The sequence below is a fragment of the Cryptomeria japonica genome, chromosome 7 (genome assembly GCF_030272615.1).
Source record: "Cryptomeria japonica chromosome 7, Sugi_1.0, whole genome shotgun sequence".
In the NCBI taxonomy this organism is placed as follows: Eukaryota; Viridiplantae; Streptophyta; class Pinopsida; order Cupressales; family Cupressaceae; genus Cryptomeria; species Cryptomeria japonica.
This window is the reverse complement of record NC_081411.1, coordinates 686769453-686792492: the sequence shown is the minus strand read 5'-3', so window position 1 is coordinate 686792492 and position 23040 is coordinate 686769453. Positions and strand designations below refer to the sequence as shown.

At 36.7% G+C, this 23040-nt stretch overlaps 1 protein-coding gene across 1 annotated transcript; it reads left to right on the top strand.

Annotated features, from left to right (window-relative positions):
• The first annotated feature begins 4758 nt into the window (after positions 1-4758).
• LOC131078514 (protein NRT1/ PTR FAMILY 5.2) lies at positions 4759-7559 on the top strand. Its single transcript, XM_058016236.2, has 4 exons — positions 4759-4870; positions 5251-5468; positions 5557-6119; positions 6589-7559. The coding sequence occupies exons 1-4, from the start codon at positions 4765-4767 to the stop codon at positions 7523-7525; spliced, it is 1824 nt and encodes a 607-aa protein (XP_057872219.2). The 5' UTR covers positions 4759-4764; the 3' UTR covers positions 7526-7559.
• The last annotated feature ends 15481 nt before the right edge of the window (positions 7560-23040 follow it).

Genomic DNA, 23040 nt, shown 5'->3' with positions numbered 1-23040 from the left:
GACGTGTTTTATTTTATCAACTTGGTTTATCGACTTTGTCATTATCAGGTTTACACTTCATCAAGTGGGTATTTCTAAAATTGTCACCATATTTTCACCCATCTTCTGAGATTTCTAACCATATAATTTTTTTTCAATTTGAACAACAATAACATATTATTATTGAATTTCTTTTACCAGTGTCTCCATAGTTCTCACAAACATAGGTGAACCATTTTTTGAATAACTTTTTATATACTTATCCAAATTTAAAAAACTTTATATATTATTGTAGTGCACTTGATTATTTACAATTTAAAAAAAATAAAATTGTATTTTCGATTTGTTTAGTGCAACTTATGCTTCGCGCACGAACAAATACCTAATTTTAAGGATGTGCTCGATTGGAAAAACCATAAAAAAAAAAAAGGCTCAACAAAAAATTACAAAAAAATAGACGTCTTCTAGTGCTCACTCTTAAATATCTTTCTTCCAAAGGATTTGTCAAAATACTAAATCTAACTATGACTTTTTTTATGCGCACGTTAGACACTATGTTATGTTTTTGAGAAAAAATCAGGGTCAGTTTTTTGTGCGCGAAAGATTTGACCCCCTTAATCTTATCCAATTTTGAAAAAGTTTAGTAGTTTGGAAACTAGATTCAAAGTACTACAATATTTGTTCTTTGATTATCTTCATATCTTGAGTGGATGACTTTCAAATTTTGCCTCCAAGTTCAGGTTCACCTGATTTCTAGAAAAAAAGTGTCCACTTATACCCCCCTTTTTGACCACCATCTTTGTGCACTTACCCATTGTATTGGTCCAATTATGGATTTATGTATCATATGGTGTAGTTTTGTAATTAGGTCTTATGTGTTGAGATGACCTTGAGGTCAAGGTTGATGATTTGTAAAAATAGGTGATGTATTTATTTAAGTTGTGTGTTTGCGATTGTGTTTATGATCTGAGAGTATATTGTATGTGCAATCAAGCAAATTTATCTTTTGGTAGTGGAGAAGAGAAGAGAAGTGGTGTTGTGTAGTGTGCTTAACCAGAATTGTGATCAGGCATTTGGAGATGTTATTCTTTCAGTTCATGTAATCTGGATTGTTGTCCAATCCTTGTAAGGCAGTGAGCCTTCCTAGGGTTGTTGCCCTTTGTTGTTTTGATCAGTGAGCTCTAGGCAGTGTCTTGAATGCATGCACATTCCCCATGTTCACATCGTGGTTTTTCCCTTAACTGGGTTTTCTACGTCAAAAATATGTGTTATGTGCGTTGTTGATGTGGTGATTATTTATATTATTGATGTTCTTGATCATATCTAAAGTTAAGGTTAATTTGGTTAAGTTTGGTAAAATTTGATTCACCCCCCCCTCTTAGTTTTCCTGCATTGTTGCTGCCAACACTTGAGGCCTATAAGATTAACCCCCATCAACATGTACTAGAGGCTCGACATATTGTATGAGGGTCTGAGTTGGCGAGCTAATGGACTCTAAGGTATCAACCTCAACACTATCCTTCACAATACAAGGAACAGTCACGTGCTCCACCATTGGTCTACCCAAGGGTCTTGGTGCCACGTTTGGGTCACGCTATGTCGGGCTACTTTGTCATGTGAGGATCCCCCATCCCTATCTTGGAAATTTAGGTAGTCAAAATAGTTAGGGATATCATTGAGGACAAACTCACAATAGAGTTTCCTCAAAAAGTACTAAGGCACCTCATGATTATTACATGACAACTGATTGAAAACTATCCACCACCTATCCCAAAATTTATTCCTTATCCCTTCGTGGTGGCACCAATAGATAGGGAACCTCTTGCATCCAGGCTATAAGGGTTTATTGGTTTGAGGGTTCATGAAAAGTGCACATAGGTCAACTTTGTTTATTTTCTTTTTCTTTATTGCAGTGCATATGATAACTTATTTACATAAAATTGGTTTTGTTTTTCTCTTTTGCTGAACCACATATTAATTTGACCACTCACTAAACTTACATGGGATACGATAGATTGTAGTGACTTCACAAGGCTTGTCCTCTGAGAGGTTGTTGAATAGGATCTTTAAGCCTATTTATCAACTCCTCAAGTTAGTTTTTGTTGTTTTCAATCTGTCCTAATATGTTTTCTTGAGTGCCTAGAGGATGTCTAGGAATTGGGGGAGGGGTTGGTTGTGCCTCTTCTTCAAAATGCTCTTGATGAGGAGGTGGTGATGGGTTTTCAATATTTTTAAGATGGACTTTGAATTCCTAAAATTTAAAACAAATTTCAATTAAAAAACCTAATTTAATCCATAGTTTAAACAAAATTTGAGAGGAAAAAAACAAAAAATACATACTTCTTCGACCCGCTTGACGTCGTGGTGCCATTTTGATGAAGATCTCACGCCTCTGGGAGAAAAAAATGTCTCTATTTGACGTACGTAGTCTAGAAGGTGAAAAACACAACTAAACCCGTGGACTTGATAGAAAAAATGAAGATGAAATGCGAATTTTAAGTTTTTACATCACTTTCATTATTTGGTGCACACCTTATTTTATATACACCAAAAGGCTTGATGAAAGCCAAAAAGGTCTTTGGACCACCTTTTTGGTCCCCCATCTTTGTTCACTTGCCCAACAGAGGTAATTGTGTATGGGCCTATTGCAAATCTGAATACCACCAACAATGAAGCTGAACTAGAAGCACTGGATAGCAGATTGGCTTTATGCATAAGTAAGGGAATTTGCAATTTAGATATAGAAGGCGACTCTCTTCTTACTTTCAACGACATTACAAGGGAGCACATCTCAAATTGGAAGTTGTTAAGATGGGTTAAGATAATCAAAGCCAAGTTATGCAAGATCGGGGACTATAAGATACCCCATGTATACAGAGAGGCCAATAAGGTCGCAGACTACATGGCAAACCTAGGTGTTTGTGCTAATGGGGATTTGATTGTTTATAATCTTTTTGAGTGGCCAGATTTGATAAAGACTGTTTAAATTGATCGATCAAATGGATTCTCTATATTTCAGTCAAGTATTGGATAAGGCGGTACTGTGGTAGGGATCCGATAGACAAAATTGGATGGGGTGGCTTGACTAACTCATTTTTATTTGTTTAAATCGTGAGATTGGATGTACTTTGAATCCATGAGAAGAGATTTGGTTGAATTCTATGGTGATTCTATCGGTTTGATTTTGGTAAGCTATGATATTTCAGCGATCACATTTGGAATAAAGCTACTTTTGGCTTCCTCGTGGCTATAATATAATTGTGTTTATGTTGAAATCTCTTTATTTAAATGGGCAACCATTGTTGGAGGTGACAAGTAGATTATGAAAGCATTGCTTTTAGGTGTAGGAAATGCTTCTGTACTGAACATTCCACTCCCCTTTGTCCAAATATAATATTTCATGATTATAAGGGAAATCAAGCCACATGACCACCCTAGTGAATTGGGGTTCAACCCTATCATTATGTTATTCCTCCTAATGATTAGAATGCTCAATTTTTTGGACAAGCAGCTTTGTTGGTTGACTCAAACCTGTCCTCTCCATCTAAATTGCATGAATATATTCAGAGAGCTCTTCAAGAAGCTTTCTTTAACATGCATACATCAAATGATTCATCAATTTCTATAGAAGAAGCTAATTTTAAGATTGGAGACATTTATGTGACTTATTCAATGTCTATGGATCCCTCTATGGATAACAGTTCAAGGAAAGATAGCATAAAAGACAAAGTGGAGCAAAATACAATGGTACAATAAAATAAAATAATCAACATGTTAAGACTCTAAGGTTAAGACATCTTAATCTCAATAGACATGACCTTATCTTAGATTATCAAATTCATAAGTCTCGATTGCTTCAAGCCTTTGATATCATATCAACTTTTAAACTCCAATTTTTGTCTCTCACACTATTCAAACTCCATATTACATTAATTTTAAGGTGAGCCCTACTCTATCATAATCAATTCAATTAATTTTCTTTCAAACTATTTTTATCCTACTCAACTCCTTAATTTATCCAAAATATATTTATAATAGATATTTCTTATCCTTACCTCACAAAATAAAATATTTGAAAAAAAAAATATAGATACAAAATCAATCATTTAAATTTTTTGAAAAATCTTATAACAAATCTAATTAGTAATCATATTACTTCGATTAGAAACCTACCCAAAGAAAAAAAAAATCATTTAAAACTATTTTCTCCTTCACATTGTTAACATCGATCATATTATATTATAGTAGTAAAATCAACATCCCAAGCCAAATTTATTGTATAAAAAAATAAATTATAAAAGTTTTGTTTGTCCAGATTGAAATATATGTAAATCAACAGTCCGCCCATAGCTCATTAAACGACATTTCAAAGCTGGAAGGACCTCCAAGGCCTCTGTAATAGGCCATTCACAAGGGACTTTGGAAAAATCTTTAACCAACCTGGTAACTTATACGAGGAGATAAATCATTATCATACCAATTTAATTATTTAGATTTCAACCACCAGCCATGACCTTTTGGATTATGCAGCACTTAAATAATTTAGTATTGGATTATATCAGTCCAAATTGATGTAATCCATGTTAGTCCTCAGCTAATTGTCATACTGACCATTCTGCTACTAAATTCAACTGTCACAATAATTCTCTGAGAAAATTTATAAGGAGAGGGATTTTTCTTATATGAATAAGAGAATTGGTTACAATCTTTTATCATCTTTATTTAAGTAATAAGTTCAATTCTTGTAAAATTATGAGTACTGAAAAAGTTACAGAAGAAAGTAGGATGGAATCTGAGGAAGGGTTCACTATGGATGGTTCTGTTGATTTGAAGGGCAGGCCTGTTCTCAGATCCAAAACTGGAAGATGGAAAGCCTGCTCATTTTTAGTTGGTAAAATATATTAAGAAAATATAGTGATTTTTAAATATGTTGTGTTTTGTGATGACAGATAACTATTATTACATCTTGTTTTTATGGATTCTATTGTTAATTTCGGATCACTCTCTCTGATCTATTATCAGAATGAAAAAATATAGAGCAGCAAAAATAGATAATTTCACATAAATTTAGAAATTTTAGATATTGGATGGATAATCTGTTAGAAAGTTTCATATCAATCTTGTAATCATTATTCATGACAGATTTACAATTAAAAAAAAATGATTAAATCTCAGTTATAGATTCATAAAATTGATTAGATCTCATTAATCGATTTCAAAGATTGTATTAGTTCCTAATAAATTATTGATTGAATTGGTGGTTACATGCAGGGTATGAAATATTTGAAAGGATGGCCTTCTTTGCAATTGCGTCCAACTTAGTGAATTACTTAACAAATATGTTGCATGAGGGCACAGTGACTTCTTCAAGGAATGTAAACAATTGGACTGGTGCCATTTGGATCACTCCTGTACTTGGTGCATATATTGCAGATACCCACTGGGGACGCTACTGGACCTTCACAATATTTTCCTTCATTTATATATTGGTCTGCATCTTTTCTTTATCTCTACCACATATTTTTATGTACATAACCTGGGAAGATCAGGTTTTTACTGCTGGCATATTGTGTGCAGGGAATGGTTCTTTTGACATTGGCTGTCTCACTGCCATCTCTGAGACCACCAAGATGTGGTAAAGATGTGAGTGTGTGTCCAAAGGCCTCTACATTTCAGGTTGGAATTTTTTATTTTGCATTATATGTGCTTGCTGTGGGCACAGGTGGCACAAAGCCCAATATTTCCACCATTGGTGCAGATCAATTTGATGAGTTTGAGCCCAAAGAGAGGGTTCAAAAGGTCTCCTTCTTCAATTGGTGGATGTTCAGTGTGTTTTTTGGAGCACTGTTTGCAAATACTTTTCTGATATACATCCAGGAAAAAATTGGATTCCCTGTGGGATATGGAGTTCCTACTCTTGGCTTGATTATATCAGTGGCTATATTCTTAGTGGGTACTCCATATTACAGATATAAACTTCAGAAAGGGAATCCTTTTGGTCGAATTGCTCAGGTAATAGTTGCAGCAGTTCGTAAATGGAGAGTGAAGGTACCTGCTGATGCAGAAGAGCTTTATGAGCTGGAGCCTAAAGCCTATCTCGCCAAAGGAAGATTCCCTATATCTAACACTCCAATCTTGAGGTGAGTTTAACAATACTTTGCCCTGTTGCATCATTTGATTTAACAGACTAGTTTAATCTTATTAAGCTTTCCTAGAGGCTGTAACGAGAGGTTTCCCAATATTGCATCTGTGATAAAATCCCCTGTAAATCAGTTGTTGGCAATTTTTTTAACCCTTCTGGTGTTTAGAAAATCATTTTATGCTTGCATAGATGAGACTTGTAATGCCTAGCAGCCAAATTGGTAGTGTTTTTTTGATTGATTTTGGATGTTGATGTGAGTTTATTGGATCTGGGAATGGGATTTCTATCTTCTATGATTAACTATAGATGAAATGAACAGATTTTATTTTATAATTAATTCTTAAAGGCACTGATTATGATTTTATATTAATCTTTTTTATCTTATTTCATATTAAGTCAACTTCAAATTGCCTCATACATTTGATGTTTAATAGTAATAGTAACGCTTAAAATTTATTTTGATTCAGATTCCTGGATAAGGCAGCAACAAAGGACGGTCCTACATCAAGTCCATGGAGGCTATGCACTGTGACTCAAGTAGAAGAAACCAAACTCATGATAAAACTAATCCCAATATGGGTTGCCATGTTCATACCAAGCACCATACTAGCCCAAGTACAGACACTATTCATAAAGCAGGGAAATGTACTAAAGAGGAACATGGGCCCTCACTTCACATTCCCCTCTGGCTGCCTCACAGCATTTGTCACCCTTTCAATGCTGGTGTCTATTGTAATCTACGATAAATTCCTTGTCAAGCTCTTCAGAAAATTTACAGGAAATCCCAGAGGCATAACTATGTTGCAAAGAATGGGGATTGGTCTAGTTATTGATACAATACTTATGGTAATTGCAGCAATAACAGAGCAACACAGGATTAGGGTTGTGAAAGAACATGGGCTTGAAGGCCACCCAAAAGAAGCAGCACCCCTCACAGTCTTCATCTTGCTTCCTCAGTTTTTACTTATGGGATTCAGAGATGCCTTCATTGAAGTGGGTAAGTTAGAATTTTTCTATTACCAGTCACCTGAGAGCATGCAGAGCATAGGAACTGCACTCTTTACCACCACGTTAGGCATTGGGAATTTTATCAATAGTTCTCTTCTGACTACAGTGGCTGATATAACTGGAAAAAAGGGCCACACAAGTTGGATTCTAGATAATCTGAATGCATCCCGGATTTACTATTATTATGCATTGTTGGCTGTTCTTAGTTTCTTGAATATAATCTTCTTTCTGGTAGTTTCACGGCTGTATGTTTATAAGAGAGAAACAAGTGAAGCTTTTGGCAGCAGCCATGAGATGAATGCAAGTCAACAAGAAAAGCAGCAGCAGAGTTTTGCAAATATGGCCGATGACGATGGTGTATCCATGGATTCGACCATCCAGCTCGTTCCCAAATGACAGTTGTCTTGAAATCTAATAATTATGTTGTGATTATTCGAACCTGTTATTTCTTGTATTTCTACATTGTTTCAATATAAATAAAATCATGTTGTCATTAATTACTCTCGTACTGTTTCATCAGTGTTATAAACCATTTTGCAATGGTCGTAGTGAATTAAACAAAATTTGTTGACACAACCAGCAAATGCATTGTGGTTGCTATTTTTTCCTAAATCGAGTGATTATATGGTGAGCACTCTTAATTCCTATTTACTAAAAAGATATGCCTGGGATACTGATTTGATTGACAATATGTTGAAAAAAAATACATCAAGAACAAAAAATAATGTATTTAGGAGATTGATGGCAACTTCTTGTTTGTTTTTTTAGTAAAATATTTCCGAACATTTTTAAGTAGTTAATAGGCACTTGGTGAATTTTTTCAATTTAGGATTAAGGACTGAGGGCATCTATCCATTCTATAGATTTGTTATGAGTTATTTAATTTCACTCATAATAATCAATGGTCATTTAATAACAAATTGTTGTTATTTACGAATAAATAAAGTAAGCTCTTTTGTCTATGAGTATGTATCAAATTGTAAGCATATAAATAGACAAAAATATGTATTGCTAATTTTCACCAACATGAATATATAGATAGATGTAGGTTCAAATTTAAATGAGCTATAAATGTATTTTTGGGATAAATTTAAATGTTGACAATGTAGCTCCACCCAACTCTAAGGTAATGATAAAGAGGAAACATTTTTTTGTAGGTGGTTTAAAAAATTCAATGTTAGGTGCTTGAATTTCCCTAAGTTCTAATTAAAGGAAGTTAGTTAAAAACCAACTTTGTTTATATAAGCCATATATGGTATTCATTCAAGAAATAAAACTATTGCAATTGAAAGTTTTAGTCCTTGGCTTGGGATTACTTCACATGCTATAGTAGTATTAGAAGGCCTAGGTATGGCATGGAATCCTTAGTGTGTTCAACTTCAAGTGGTGACCAAAATCTCTAATTGGTCAATCTAATCTTTCAAAACTTTTCATAATAATGTTTTGTTTTTATGTTTAATAGTCATAGGCCTAATAACCCCATAGATAAAGGAAAACATGGGAGGAAACAAATTTTTAGCATGCTCTCTTTCCAAATCAAAATATAGTTTTAGAGGGGGATTTAAATGCCATTATATGCTCAAGAAAAACATGGTAGAGCTAGTAGGCGTCTCAATGTAAACTAGACTTCAAAACTTTTTGTTGATCGATAAAAATACTTCTATGATAACAACCTTATGGGAAACTTAGTGATGGGGGAACTGCGTGTGTACACTAAGTGACCTCTGGTATTTTAGAAGACGACTCTTCATATGTTGGGGGAGGAAAGGGATAAAAGGAAAGTTGGAAGCAAAACTACTCTATAGCGATGCGCTGAGATAATTTTAGAACTAAGGCACAAAGATAACTTCATAAACATGCAGCTCTGAGGCCCATTCAACAATCTACATGCCCAAAAACTTGAAAATGAAATATAAACAACAACTCATTTGACATAAAGCAATAGTACCATTCATCCGCTAGATAACAAGTTCATAAAAACATAGTTCAATCTGCAGAGTCTTATAGCATATATTCCTGAAGTCGTACATAATTACAAAATTGCATAGAAACAAGTCCTTGCACACTGAAATACCATGATCACAAAGGCCAAAGGCACAATTTGATTAGAGTCTCAAAAGTATAAATACAAATTAAAGGCACAATTTTACTAGCAATTGTCTATATTCTCCTTCCTAATTTCTGAACCTTTACAAAAGCAAAAAGCATCTCTTAAATAAGCCCAAGCCAATGGCCCAACGGAGAAAACAAAGAGAGTGCTTAAAACCGCAAGCATCACTGGAAATGCTATTAGCAACCGTGAAACAACCTCCCAAAAGCTAAAACAGAAAAGATTCAACTGTTCGCACAACTACTATCAAGTCTTCTAACGACGGATCAGAACAAATGAATCTACAGCCACTATTGAAACCGCAAGCCACTGGTGACCAAAAACCCATCTTCTTAGGTTGGTAAACAACAATGCCTGGAGATTGCATCAATTTCAACGTGGCAGCAGGAGGGAGTGTCCTAGGGACGCAATAAAAATGCATAGAAAGCCTCACGAGGAACTGCGACGTAGCGTGGGTGAAAAAATTGCTAACATATGGGCTTGGAGATGTGGGCCCACCAAAATAGTGAAAAAAACACACTGCCACATGTCAACACCGCTCGGGTTCCTAGCAAAAGAAAAGGATAAATTTGAACATTACGAGTCGTGTTGCCACACGGACACGAAGAGGCAAAAACCTTCAGGCAAAAAAGAATTAAGGCTCGGGGAAAAATAAAAGAAGCTAACTCCCCGAATGTGATAGGGGAGACTTAAAGTCTATATTTCTTGGTGACTTTTGAGAAAATATCGCTTGCGGGATGCCAATACCCAAAAATCCTGGTTCGCCGAACAAGCTTATGCTTTTGGCTTGAAGAGCCTATCCAAAATTTATTTTAGGGGAGACTAATCTTCCTCGGAAGGGATAGGTTGAGCCTTAAGAGCTTGAAAAATGTGATCCAACTCGCTAACATCCTTGAAAGGAACTATTTCTGGTTCATTGTCAATTTGAGCACAACAATGAGTTTAGCCAAAGGAAGAAACAAGGCCATGAACTCATCTACTTCAGGGAGATCACTTAATGATTAGAGGGATGATTGATCCTGCTACTTCTACACTATCAAACCTGATAGTTTCTCGGCTCACGTAATTGCACCATCCAGAAGAAAAGGGGAAGATAGGTTGAGCTTGACAAAGTCTTCGAGGCGCTCTGTGACAAGGTTGATGGAGTCTTTTAAAGTTGACAGACTTGAAGCAACTTGTTTGGCCATTTTACTACAATTGATGAAGTGCTTAGTCTTTTGAATTATTCCCTCAAAATCTGTGACTCCCGCTATAGTTAACCCTTGGGAGAAATGACATAAAAAACAATCGAATAACCTCTGAGCTTCGGGGATCTTAGGGGCCAAAACCTGCATGGCATGCTCAATGAAAGGGTCAACCTTAGCATGTAAATTTTGAGAAACCATTAAGAAACGCAGAGTTGGTTCCAAGAGAAGAGCGAACTGCTTTATCTTTTCCCAATATGCATTATGAAGCTCCCGCATTAGATAAGTGAAATCTATAGGGGGAGCAGGCTGATGGATAGATGGCTTTGAGAGGAGCTCCACTTTGACTTCTTTGGATTCTAACCACTTGTGCATTTCCTTCAAGTCTTGTGCTTGCTTTGCTACCTAGTGCTGCAATTCTATTATCCTAGTATGCTTATCTTGAACCCCATCTTGCAATCACTTGCCTTTTGCCTATTGATTTGCAATGGCCGCTTGAGATTCACGAAGCTCTTGGGTGGACAAAGTTTGCAAGGTCTGGAAATATTGCAAAACTTTATCTTCCGTTGCTCTTTCCTCTGCCAGAAGGATTTAACTGTCGACCAATTCCTGATGTTCCTTCTCTTTTTTTGCAACGGCTTCTTGCAACTGAGCTCGAATTTGGGCCATATTGGAAGAGGCAGATTGGATACATGATAATTCATGTGTTATATCAAGTAGTTCCTAGAAGTTTGTTTGCTTAGCATTCTGCTCTTCTCGGAACTGGCCCTTGGATATGTTTAATGCATTTTGAAGTTTGTCTCTCTCAACCTTTTCTTGAAGTATACCAGATTGTAAGTGAGTTATCTCTTATTCTCTAGCCTTCCCCTCCTTCACCAACTACTCATTTGTAGCTTTTACTCTTCCTAGCTCAATCGTGAGTTTCTCTAGGCGACGGGAACATTTTAGATGGTCCGAGTAGACCACCTTATGGGACTCTTCCATGATTTCTACTTTGTCTTGTGGTCGGGCTTTGCTCAAATCAATGCCAATGGCATGCATGGAATAGTCTTTAGGCTGCATTTGATTTGTTGGCTTGACAACGTTTGGCGTAATGTCCACAAACACTAAATTCAGATGATCCTCCCTAAAGATACTCTAAATGCAAGGTTCAGTAGGCTTCTGAGAATCTTTAGCCTTTCTTTTTGATGACCTCTAAGCACGGTCAAGCTTGACTTGATCCACATATTGATGGAATTCTGAAGGAACAAAGATCATTTGTCCTGTGAAAGGAGCTCCTAGGGGTGGGGCGAAAGGAATAGAAGTCAGGCTAGCTTGCAATTAGGTTGGAGCTGTCAAGTAGAGCGTAGTTGGGGAAAAGGGGGAATTCCTAGGGGAAACACCAGCAAGCAGGAGAACAATGACCCAATACTTGACGAAGTGGCAGACAAAAAACTTACAAACCCAAGGGCACATGAAGCAGAGGATACATCAGTCAACCAACTTGGGGTCTGAAAAGAGCGTGCCATGCTAGCTGAGCTATCAAAGGTGATAATCCTAGGTGAGGGAGATGTAAATGTGCTTGCGAAGGCTACAATTGATTGTGTTTGCATAGACAACGTGGGAAACACATCTATTTTAGGACTATCTAGCAAGATAACAGGGTTGATAGAGGGCAACACCGACACAGAAACCAAAGATTGAGAAGAAAGAAGAGAGACAAAAAAAAGTACCTGCACTGGAGTGATTGTTGGTGCAAGCAAGGCTTGTGTTGATACAGGAGTTTGGGTCTGCAAAGCCTCCAGATTGCTAGGAATTCTCTTCTACTTCTTTTGAGAGGTTGAGACTTCTTCTGGAGAACCTTACTACTGTGATGGACTTGACCACTTCCTTGGGGTCTAAGACCTAGGCCTGCAGACAAACTTCTTTATAGAGTGGAAAGTAGTATCAGGTGTGGCGCCTGGGAAGATGATATTGATTTTCTTTCCCTTCCGTTCGGGTTTCTCAACCACTTCCGTGAAAGCTCCTTCATCGATGGCACAAGGAAGAGGATTATAATTATCATCTTCATCACTATTATACTTTCGCTACTCTAGCTCGAATTCGTTGTCACTATGAAGATTTCTCAATCCTAGTTTGACTTCTTTGATCTCTTGTCTATATCTTCAAAAGGCCTGTCTCTTATCTTCGAGCCAGTTATCTTCCCCCATCTTTATGGATAAGTGGAGTGGTAACTTCTCGGCAAGATCATACTTCTCTTTCACAATGTAGAAGGCCAACTAGGGCAGTCTTTCTTCCTTTGGAATGGTGTGTAGGTTTACATATACCGTTAGGTCATCTTGTTGTGGGTTTCTCCAAGAATCCCAAATAGAGCCATGTGAGACATGCACTATTGGGTTCTTCCTTTTGGCTAAACATTCATCTATGTCATAACTCCATTTATCATCAATAACCATCAAACCTAGTTGAACCAGATTTGAGGTGAGTATGCCTTCGGCTTCACATCTTTTGACAACAACAATAAGTCCAATTATTGTGTTGTCCTTAAAAATACCAACCCCATGCTTTCCTAACCCTATTCATTGTTCAATAATGACCAGCTTCTTGAACATTTCCAAAGCCAAAGTACCATCCAGAACGGATTGCGGGAGGTGAAAGGGTTATTTAGAGAACCCATGAGTCGTGATAAAAGAAAAATCTGACCTTAGATACCAATCACATGGGAGCAAATTGGATGTCAACTAGGTGATTTGTAAATATGAAAAGCGTGTGATCAAATCTATATCTTTCTTACTTAAATATTGCATTACCGGAGCCAAGAAGGCATCCGAAAATGCATAAGCGTCGTATTTGGCAGAAAGCAAGTGAGCCCACACTATTGCCAGATTTCTTTTATTTCTATTGTCATACATGGAAAACTCCATGGTTTCTTTAAAGAATCCAAGGTTCTAGTGCAGAAACATATGGACAAGAAAAGAGGTATACTTGAACCTGCAGTGACTTTTAAAATTCACCAGTTGTTCTACCATCTCATGCACCAAAACATCTGCAAAGTTGAAATAGAAAACTTCTCTCTGCTTGCAGAATTTGAACAGGAAATCCATTTGAAATGGGTTAATATTTTGATCATTATCCAAACCGAAAATGTATGTCAACATGGATTCAACATATTTTACATCTTTCTAATCGAAAGCACCATAAGCTATCGGGAACCGAGGAGGCTTAATGTTCTCCCGACTCCTATTCATCAAGTTGTTGCAGAAACTAACAGCAGTGTCTCTGTCCCACCAATAACCCTCTGAACTCTTTTTCTTAAAAACCATCGTATTGTAATCAATATGGGGAATACCCAATATATCTCTGATGGATTCAACACTTATCGCCACCTTCAATTTTTCCCCTTCAATTATTGAAGGTTCTAGAGTAAACTTCCTAGCACACATGTCAATGAAATTAGGGCAATGAGGAACCATGTACTACGGAAGACCCAAGTGTCAAAGCTAAAAAGCAGACCTACCTAAACCACCTTTCTTCCATCTCTAATAAGCAGCTTCTCAGAGGGTTTTTGGAGGCATGCGAAGATCTGGGTCAAAAATGTCTTTGAATCTATACATGACCACGGTTGTATCCTTGACATAACTCTTTCCTTTTGGTTTTGTGAAAGGATGATCGAGTTTAGGAGGCATGGCATGAGTAGCGAAAGATGCTTCTTGGAAAATATTCACATTTTGGTTGTTGAAAGCAGTTCCAGAAACTCCTGCAAATGATACCATTTTTGTGTTTTCTCAGGGTCTGCGCTTCGAGGCAGAAAAATTTGTTCTTATTCCACTTCGTTGTTGCATGCAGTCTATTCTTTAACAAAACCACTTTCATGGATATGGAGTCCTTTAAAATCACGTTGCATGGTAAGTTAGCCGAGAGTTAACTTCATGGAAAGGCCAACTCATACATACATGTGAGATTAATTAGCATATCGTGTGCCTTACTGTCATCTCATTGAAGAGCGAGATAATGATGCCTTTTAACGCCACCATTTAAAATATTTTTGTACTGGGTTGTACGATTTTCTTGGATTGAGGACTTACCACTTTACAACATATTTACAAAAAACTGTCGCACATACCAACACGAGAGATTACTTAAGATTTGCTTGAAAAGGAAATATTTTGGTCGGAAGCATGGTGGTAGCTTGTTATTCACACATTCTCCGAAAAAGACTACGCAGGAGGGATGATTAAGGCTGATTTGTACAGAAATAACCATCATTAAACGCCAACTTATGCTAATGCTAGAGTCACTGAAGCTGATTTTGGCCTAATCTTTTCTATAAATACCACTTAGAGAAGGCAATTTTGATCATACAAAGAATCAATCCTTATCAGTTTAGGACAAGCTTGAGTTGCTTCTTAGAATAGGAGTAATGAATACCCCCATTAGGCTAGTAAGCACAAACAGACAAGTTTCTTTTTTAGGAACTATCTCAGACCATCGTCTATAGAGGATGACAGACCATACTAATCTTATCATCATAGCTGCTATCAAGTGGTTTATGTGAGAGGAATTCATAGGATGCGAGGACCATTACCATTACCATGTGAACACGTATATTACCTCCAGATTTGTGGCTTTCCTGCTTAACATCGTTGTGCCTAAGCATCTTGTCCTGCAACTCACTAAAGAGATTTTTCATGATTTATATTTAGATGGTATGGAGGAGATAGTTCATTATGCAAACCCTATTTGGGGTATACCTACTGCTTCATATTTGAGGTGATTCATTGATGATGATGAAGTGGTTCCATGTCTGCCTTCAATTTCTTCTTTTAAAACCATGTCTATATTAACACATTGTTGTCGAGCATGGCGGGAAGCCAAATTCTTATTAAGAGTACATATGTTGGTTGAAGCAACTAGAGTGGCTTGGTACTCTAAATTTTGGGACTGCATCTTCATGAGGATTCTTACCCCTGAAAATCCTCCCATACTTCAGGTGGTTATGCGCTTTTTGGATTCAGATTCAAACCCAGATCTCAACCTTGGGGATGAATAAAATGGCGAAGATGATGATGATGATGTCAACTATGATGAGCATGAGCTTGAATCTGAAGTGGATGGTTAGACTAACACTTTGTCTACAACGCCTCTTCTTTTCTCTCTTTCTTTTGTATTTTGTCTCGAAGATACAAAGGCCTAAGAGACTCTTTTGCATTGTAAATATGTAAATAAACCTCTATATAATACAAAGAAAAGTTTGCTTTGGTTTGGTTCGAACATAACTTAAAAAGGGCAAAGAACAAAGACAAAAAGACCTCTAAAGAACAAAAAGCACACTATTTACAATATTTACATACAACACAAGGATAAGATTTAATAGAATGCCTTGAGGTGGATCCCATTGACTGGGATCCCTAACAACTCTCCTTGTGATTCCTCTAACACAAAAGTATTAAAACCTTTGCATTCAATAATGCAGAATGGGTCTTCCCACAAACTGTCAAATTTGGCATGATGTCCCGGCTGAGCATCATGCTCATTGTATCTTAGGACAAGATCCATTGGTTTAAAACTAGGGTTTGAACTCTTTCTATCGAACCATCTTTTGATGGTTTGTTGGCGATTTTGGAGTTGTAATGGTACCAAAATGTATTGGTGGGTGAAAATGTGTGAACGAGAGATCAAGAGGAAAACCACCCTTTCGCTCCAAGGAGAGATGAGAGTTTCACTATGAATTTCCCTTCAAACACTTTTTCACGCATTACATTGGAAGAGGAGAGGAAATTTCACTAGGTTCAACCTCCAAAGATGAAGATAGAATTCTGAGTGAAATAGGAATGATAAGTTGATCCCCTCTTCCTAATTGAAAAGGAATGGAATTGATTGAATTATGTAGTGCAAAAGTGAAAAAGAAATGATTATAACTTGAGATCGAAGTATGGGATCAAGTTGTGCACCTGGATCTGGCAGTAATATGTTGAGATGAAGTCGCCCTGTGAATTTGTGGAAAAGTTGCCCGAACCGTGGCGGGAATGTACATGGTCCTCCAAATAATCCATGAAACAAAAAGGGTTTTTTCAGCCTCTATAAATGGAGTCCATATCCAAAAGTACAGTTGCGCACCTACAACCTACACATAGAAAAGAGAGGAAAAGGGTTTGGGATTGGGGGTTTGCCTTCAGGTCAAACCCGAGTTTTGGAATTAACAAAGTAATGAAAGAAAGTACTTACAAGTATATGTAAATGAAAGATTGAAATGTAAATCACCTCAATGGAGGTTGTGATGGAAATGCTTGTGTGGAATTGAATGTTGGAATCAATCTCCTCTTAAATGGTTGAATCCTTGAATTAAATGCAACACCTAGCCTTGAAGGGAGACTTGGGATGCTCAATGCTTGAAAGGGATGCTTGAATGCTTGAATGCCATTGAACGCTTGATCGCTTATGCAACTCGACAAACTTTTCTTACTTAACTTATGCAAATGAGAGGACAAATTCCCATTAAATACATGTTAATAAATTTAATTTTCATCATAGGCCGACATCAGGGGAGTTTTTCCGCTCACTGCACAACCTACAATGCATGCTTGGGAAAGGTCCTGCCCCAAAATAGGGCAGGGACATGGGCGCCATTCCCTTGTCCTGGGATGACAAGGGCTCCATGCCCCTATCCTAGGGGGACAAGGGTGCTACATCCCTGTCTTGCCCCTTTCTCGAGGGCAGAGTGCAGACAGGGTGGTGCGGAGGTCAAGGAAGAAGCATATTTAGAGGGTTGAGCAGTCTTTGATATTTGATCAGGCTAGGGGATTCAATCTTGCATGCGTGAGGACCCTGATGCGGTCGAAAATTTCTAGGATCACAATTTTATGACACTAGATTTAGCCCCCATTTTAACAGGAGTATGAGTGTACGTCAGTACTGTCGGTAAAGTACAAGGAAATAAGATTGAAAGACTTTTACCACGTCAAGGAGGCAAGATGCCCCAAGCCCCTAGTGGACTTAGGATCTTAGGACTTCAATTGAAAAAGTAAAAAGCAAGATTGAGAAGGGGAGAACCATGCCTTTAAGTATCAAATTTCCCCTCACCATGAGTCACGAAAGCAAGGATACCAAATATTACAAAGCAAAACAAAGTTCACTAAGTAATTATAAGTATCAAGAATGAAAATATGAGCGGAGTGTATGCCCCCACGTTAAAGTGATTGCATGCGCCTTATCGGGAGCGATGGATTTAAGGTAGGATACACTCAAGAGAGAGAGAGAAGAGAGGGAGAATGTTATCGCAAGGATTTAGCCCCCAATCGAGGAATAAACCCAAAGATAATCAACACAAAATACGAGGTAGTGTCACTTTCCTCGGGGTCAGTATGTTGTATGATAACTCATGAATATCATATATGTATGTGCATATAATTATTGTCATTCCCCAAAGAAGGACACTACCTTGGAAGAAAGGGAGGAGAGGATGTCTTTTGAGTCAACGTGAAAGAGACCAAGGAAAGATCTCAATGCTTTGCATCATCCCCAAGTAGAAATTAAGGGAACAATAGAAGCACAAGGATACACACAGAAGAATGTTCACAAAAGAGCAAGAAAGGAGACATAGAGAAAATATACAGTGCTAATATCACTAATCTAGCACGACATGCACCTCCCGATCTTGCTGATCACTATTTCAGGAAGGCGAGAAACACACCAAAGGAGCGACATCCAGCATAGAAGATGGAGCTATCACAAGATCCAAACAAAGACTATGTTCATGTTGTAAGTCACTTTGTTTGATTCTAGGAGCTAAGATTAGGGTTTGTGAAAATTGATTTGATAAATGCTTGTCCACATCAACATATTCATACTCACTATCAGAAGCATTAGGAGTTTTATTGTCATTATGAATAACATTTTCACCCATTTCTTCATCAAATTTTAGAGAAAGAGGAGCAAGAACATGAATAGGAGTAAAGCCATCACATGTTTTGTGCAACTTATAATTTGGAGATGTAGGTTGAACATCTTGCTTAGGAGAAAAGGGAATCATGTCAACTGTCGAAGTCTGAGGATATTGAGTATTTTGAGGGATAGCTTCACGAACTCGAACATGACATCTTCATCAATGTTTTCTCGCACAACGATTCCATCGAGTCTTAGTGGAAGGCTAAGAAGGAGGAGGAACACTTGAAAAAGTAGGAATGTTTCTCTCCTTGATAGTTGAAGGTTTAGGTTAGAGGAGAAGCCGACCTCTTCTCTCATTAAGAGGAAAGAGGTGGAAATATGCTATATGAAGGAGGAATATTAGGTGTAGGAAGGATACCATGTCCATCATGAGGAGGAGGTACAGGTCTAACCTTAGGAAGACTATTGTTGTTCTTCTTAGGAGAAGGTATAGTCACATCCATAGGAATAGGTGAATGAGATTCCTTGGGAGGGAGATTAGTTATATCCATGAGGGGAAGAACCTCATCCTGAAGAATAATATGAATGTCAAGTGTTGGGGATCGAGGCTGACTAAAGGATAAGATCATATGTTTCTTCCATTTTTTATAAGATTGAAAAAGAGTATCGCTCCTTGATGGAAGAGATTGAAATTGTTTAGGCCAAAAGAAATCAATAGGAACACCGAGGCTTCTTTCGGATGGACAAGACAAGATATGGTTCATGGTTATGATTTCTCCACTGTGAAGAAATTTAAGACATTTATGGATTGGAGAAGCAGTTTCCTTCATGGAAGATAGCCAAGGATAGCCCAACTTCACATGGAATTAATCAAAAGAGGGTATGATAATAAAGTCAACATCCATGGATTTAGTATGAATTCTATAGGAAGGGTGATGAAGCCAATGGTAGGACAAGAGAATCTATTAAATAACTTAACAACCACATTAGAAGCATCATATATTTGTTGATGCAATCGTAAAGTAAAAAGATACTCCTCAGTGATGACATTAACCATGCAAGAGGGATCAATAAGGGCATGACAACAAGGGATATCCTTAACCTTTGCAACTATGTATAAAGGGTCATCGGGTGCTCTAATGATCTCACTAGGGTCAAATGTAATACAAGGATCCATAGGGGTATCTTGTTTTTCTATCATATTTACCAAGTTCGGAGCCATAGAAGTGAATTCCTTGGAAGAGAAAGAATTAGGCACAATGTCAATAATGTTAGAGGTATGAGAAGGCAAGGGATAAGTGAAAATATTAAGATTTTGACTAGGAGTAGCTACTGATTTATTCCCTTTATCATTCACACCTACCACAAATATAGTATTATTATCAATTAAATCTTGAATCTTATTTTTCAATGCGAAACATTTCTCAGTATCATGACCAGGCTGACGATCAAATTGACAAAATGAATTGTTATGAAAATAAAGGGATGCAAGTTCAGAAGGATCAACTGGTTTTATAGGAGGAAGTTTGATAACATTTCTTTACTATGTAAATATTCATTCAAAGAAGTAAATTGCCTTTCTCTTTGGAAAAATAAGGCACACCTATTGTAGCATTCACATTGTTGTTGTTGATTGTATCATTGAACTTGATGAAGCTTTTTGTTGGTTTGAACTTCACAAATGGTTGTTGAACACTCTCCCCCTTATTAGTTAGAGCCATAGGAGTGGATTGCTCCATTTGACTCACAACCAGTTGATAATTGTGGAGTGTTGCGCACAACTGCGTAATGGAAGTAAACTCAAACAAAAGAAGTTTTTCCCTGATATCTTTTTGCAAATTAGAAATGAAAATTATTTGAATATCATTATCAGGTACATGAAAATAAATTTGAGCACACAAATGCATATATCTACCAATGAAATCGGTCACTTTTTCTTTAAGACCTTGTTTACAATGCATTAAATCGGTTAAAGTGATTTTATGACCAATGTTGTTTTGGAATTGTTGGATGAAAGCATTTGCTAGTTGTTGAAAGGAAGTGATAGAATAAGAAGGCAAAGAGCAATACCATTGTAAGGCCTTATCTCTTAGTGTTCTTGTAAACAATTTTGCAAGCAAACGTTGATCATAAGCAAAATAAGTACACAAGGTTTGAAGTGTTTAGACATGCATAAGAGGATCACCTTTTCCATTATAGAGTTCCAATTGAGGGATCTCAACATGTTTAGGTGGCACGACTTTAACAATATTAAGAGAAAGTGGGCTCACAACATCAAAGGTGGGTACACTAAACTTGGATTAACTCATAGAAGCAATTTGTTATTGTAAAGAAGACACAGTTTGGGCAAGATTGTTGATTGTCATTTCGGTGGAAGAATTTATGTTAGACATAGGTGATTGAGAAGGTGGTGTGATGTTGTTGAAAGAAGGCATGGACTGAGAATAAGGTGGTGGGACATTATGATAAGTAGGCATAGGTGATGATTGGGTAGGAAAAGGGACACTTAAAGGAGGAACAAAGTTGTTGAAGGAATTCCCCCCTTATGTCACATTGATTGGTTGAGGAATAATAGGAATACTTATGGAAGACATAGGTAAAGATGGAGGATTGAATGAAGAAGAGGGATTTCCCCCATGACCAATTGTTTTTTGAGTAAGAATACTAGTCATAAGAGTAGTCACAGGAATTGAAGGATTGACTTGTGTTGAAGGTTGTGAATAACCTAGGGTTTTGACACAACTCTTGATAGGCATGACATTAGAATCAACAATATGTGCAATGCCACATAATATATCAATTCCATTCTTATCATTTTAAATCATGCGCTTGAGGCCTTCAATTAATGGAAGAGCTTCACTATTAGGGTATTCTTGGGACATCCATTGTTGAAATTTATCAAATTGATTGTCCAATGTGGAAAGTTGATCTATAGAGACCCTAGTTAAAGCTTCTACTTCATCATGGGATTCATTAATGGGGTGAATAGGCACATGAGTAGGATAGGAAGAATTAACATGATCCTCATTAAAGAAAACACCCAAATTAGGCTCCATCTCCTCAGTAATTAAACCTTTGGAGGCCTTAATTATAATGTTTCATCTATCAAGGATAGTATAGGTAGGACTAATAGTGGTAAAACTCATGCACTAGAGGGAAAAATTGAATTTTGAATTTTGGAATAAAGCTTACAAAATTGAGTAATGCAAAATGTAAGAAAATAATGATTACACAATTTGAACTTTGTTGGAGGAAGAGGATGTTACAATTTCCAAAAATGAAAGGAAATTGGAATTTTAAAATTAGGGCCCAGGGAATACCACTTAATTTTAAAATCAATGCAAACTATAATTAACCTCTTAATTTTAAATTTTTTTTTGAAATTTGAAATATTGAATTTCGGAGGTATTTCCAATTTTAGAGGGATAAAAAAATGACAAAATCAACCAATCTTATGGATTTAGGCTATTAAATACAGTCATAATAGTCTCTTGAAATTTTGGGAAAAAAGTTGAGGACCGTGGCGAGAATGCACATGGTACGACCAACTTTTTTTGAAATTTTCAGGAATGAATATTATGATGATTTCAAAGCTAACCCCAAAAAATTGGTGAATTTTATGATTTCTAAATGGGCGAAATGAAGGTTCGAATGTAAAAATAGGACCCGATTAGGGTTTTGAAGAAAAAGAGGATTTGAATTGCAAATTTGAAAATGGTCAAACCTAATGGATAGGGACACCTTGGAAAATGTTTTAGAAATCTGAATTTGAATGAAATTGAGTGAAATTTGCACAAAATCCAATTTAAAAATTAGGGTTTTATGACCTAACCACTTAATTTTAAAATTTAAATTTTGGGAAAAAGGAGGGAAATTGAAAATTTGAATTGTAGGAATGAAAACAAGTCTGAGAACAATCAGAAATCTAAAAATTAAATGGAAATCCAATTTTTGCACAAGTTCAAGATGATTATTGAAAATTAGGGTTTTAACAAGTAACCGCTTAATTTTGAAATTTGATTTGCAAATTGGACAAGACAATGAAGAAATTGAATTTGACAAACAAAACAATTTTTAGATCTCAGATAACCACAAGCAATTTTTACAAATCACAAGTTCAATTTTAATTTTAAAAACTAGGGTTTGTAATGATTTAACCACTAATTTTGTAGAAATTTGAAACTTGCAAATGAAAAATATGCAATTTTGTTATAAGGAAAGCATGCAAGATGTCGGGTTCACCAAAATGTATTGGTGGATGAAAAATGTGTCAATGAGAGATCAAGAGGAAGAGTTTCACTATGGATTTCCCTTCAAACACTTTTCACACATTATATTGGAAGAGGAGAGAAAAATTCACTAGATTCAACCTCCAAAGATGAAGATAGAATTCTAAGTGAAATGTGAATGATAAGTTGATCCCCTCTTCCTATTTGAAATGGAAAGGAATTGATTGAATTATGTAGTGCAAAAGTGACAAAGAACTGATTATAAATTGAGATCAGAGTATGGGATGAAGTTGTGTAGCTGGATCTGGCAGTATTATGTCGAGACAAAGTCACCCTGTGAATTTGAGGAAAAGTTGCCCAAACCATGGCAGGAATGTACACGGTCCTCCAAAAAATCCGCGAAACGAAAAGGGTTTTTCCACCTCTGCAAATGGAGTCCAAATTTGAAAGTATAGCTACGCACCTGCAACCTACACATGGAAAAGAGATGAAAAGGGTTTGGGATTGGTGGTTTGCCTTCATATC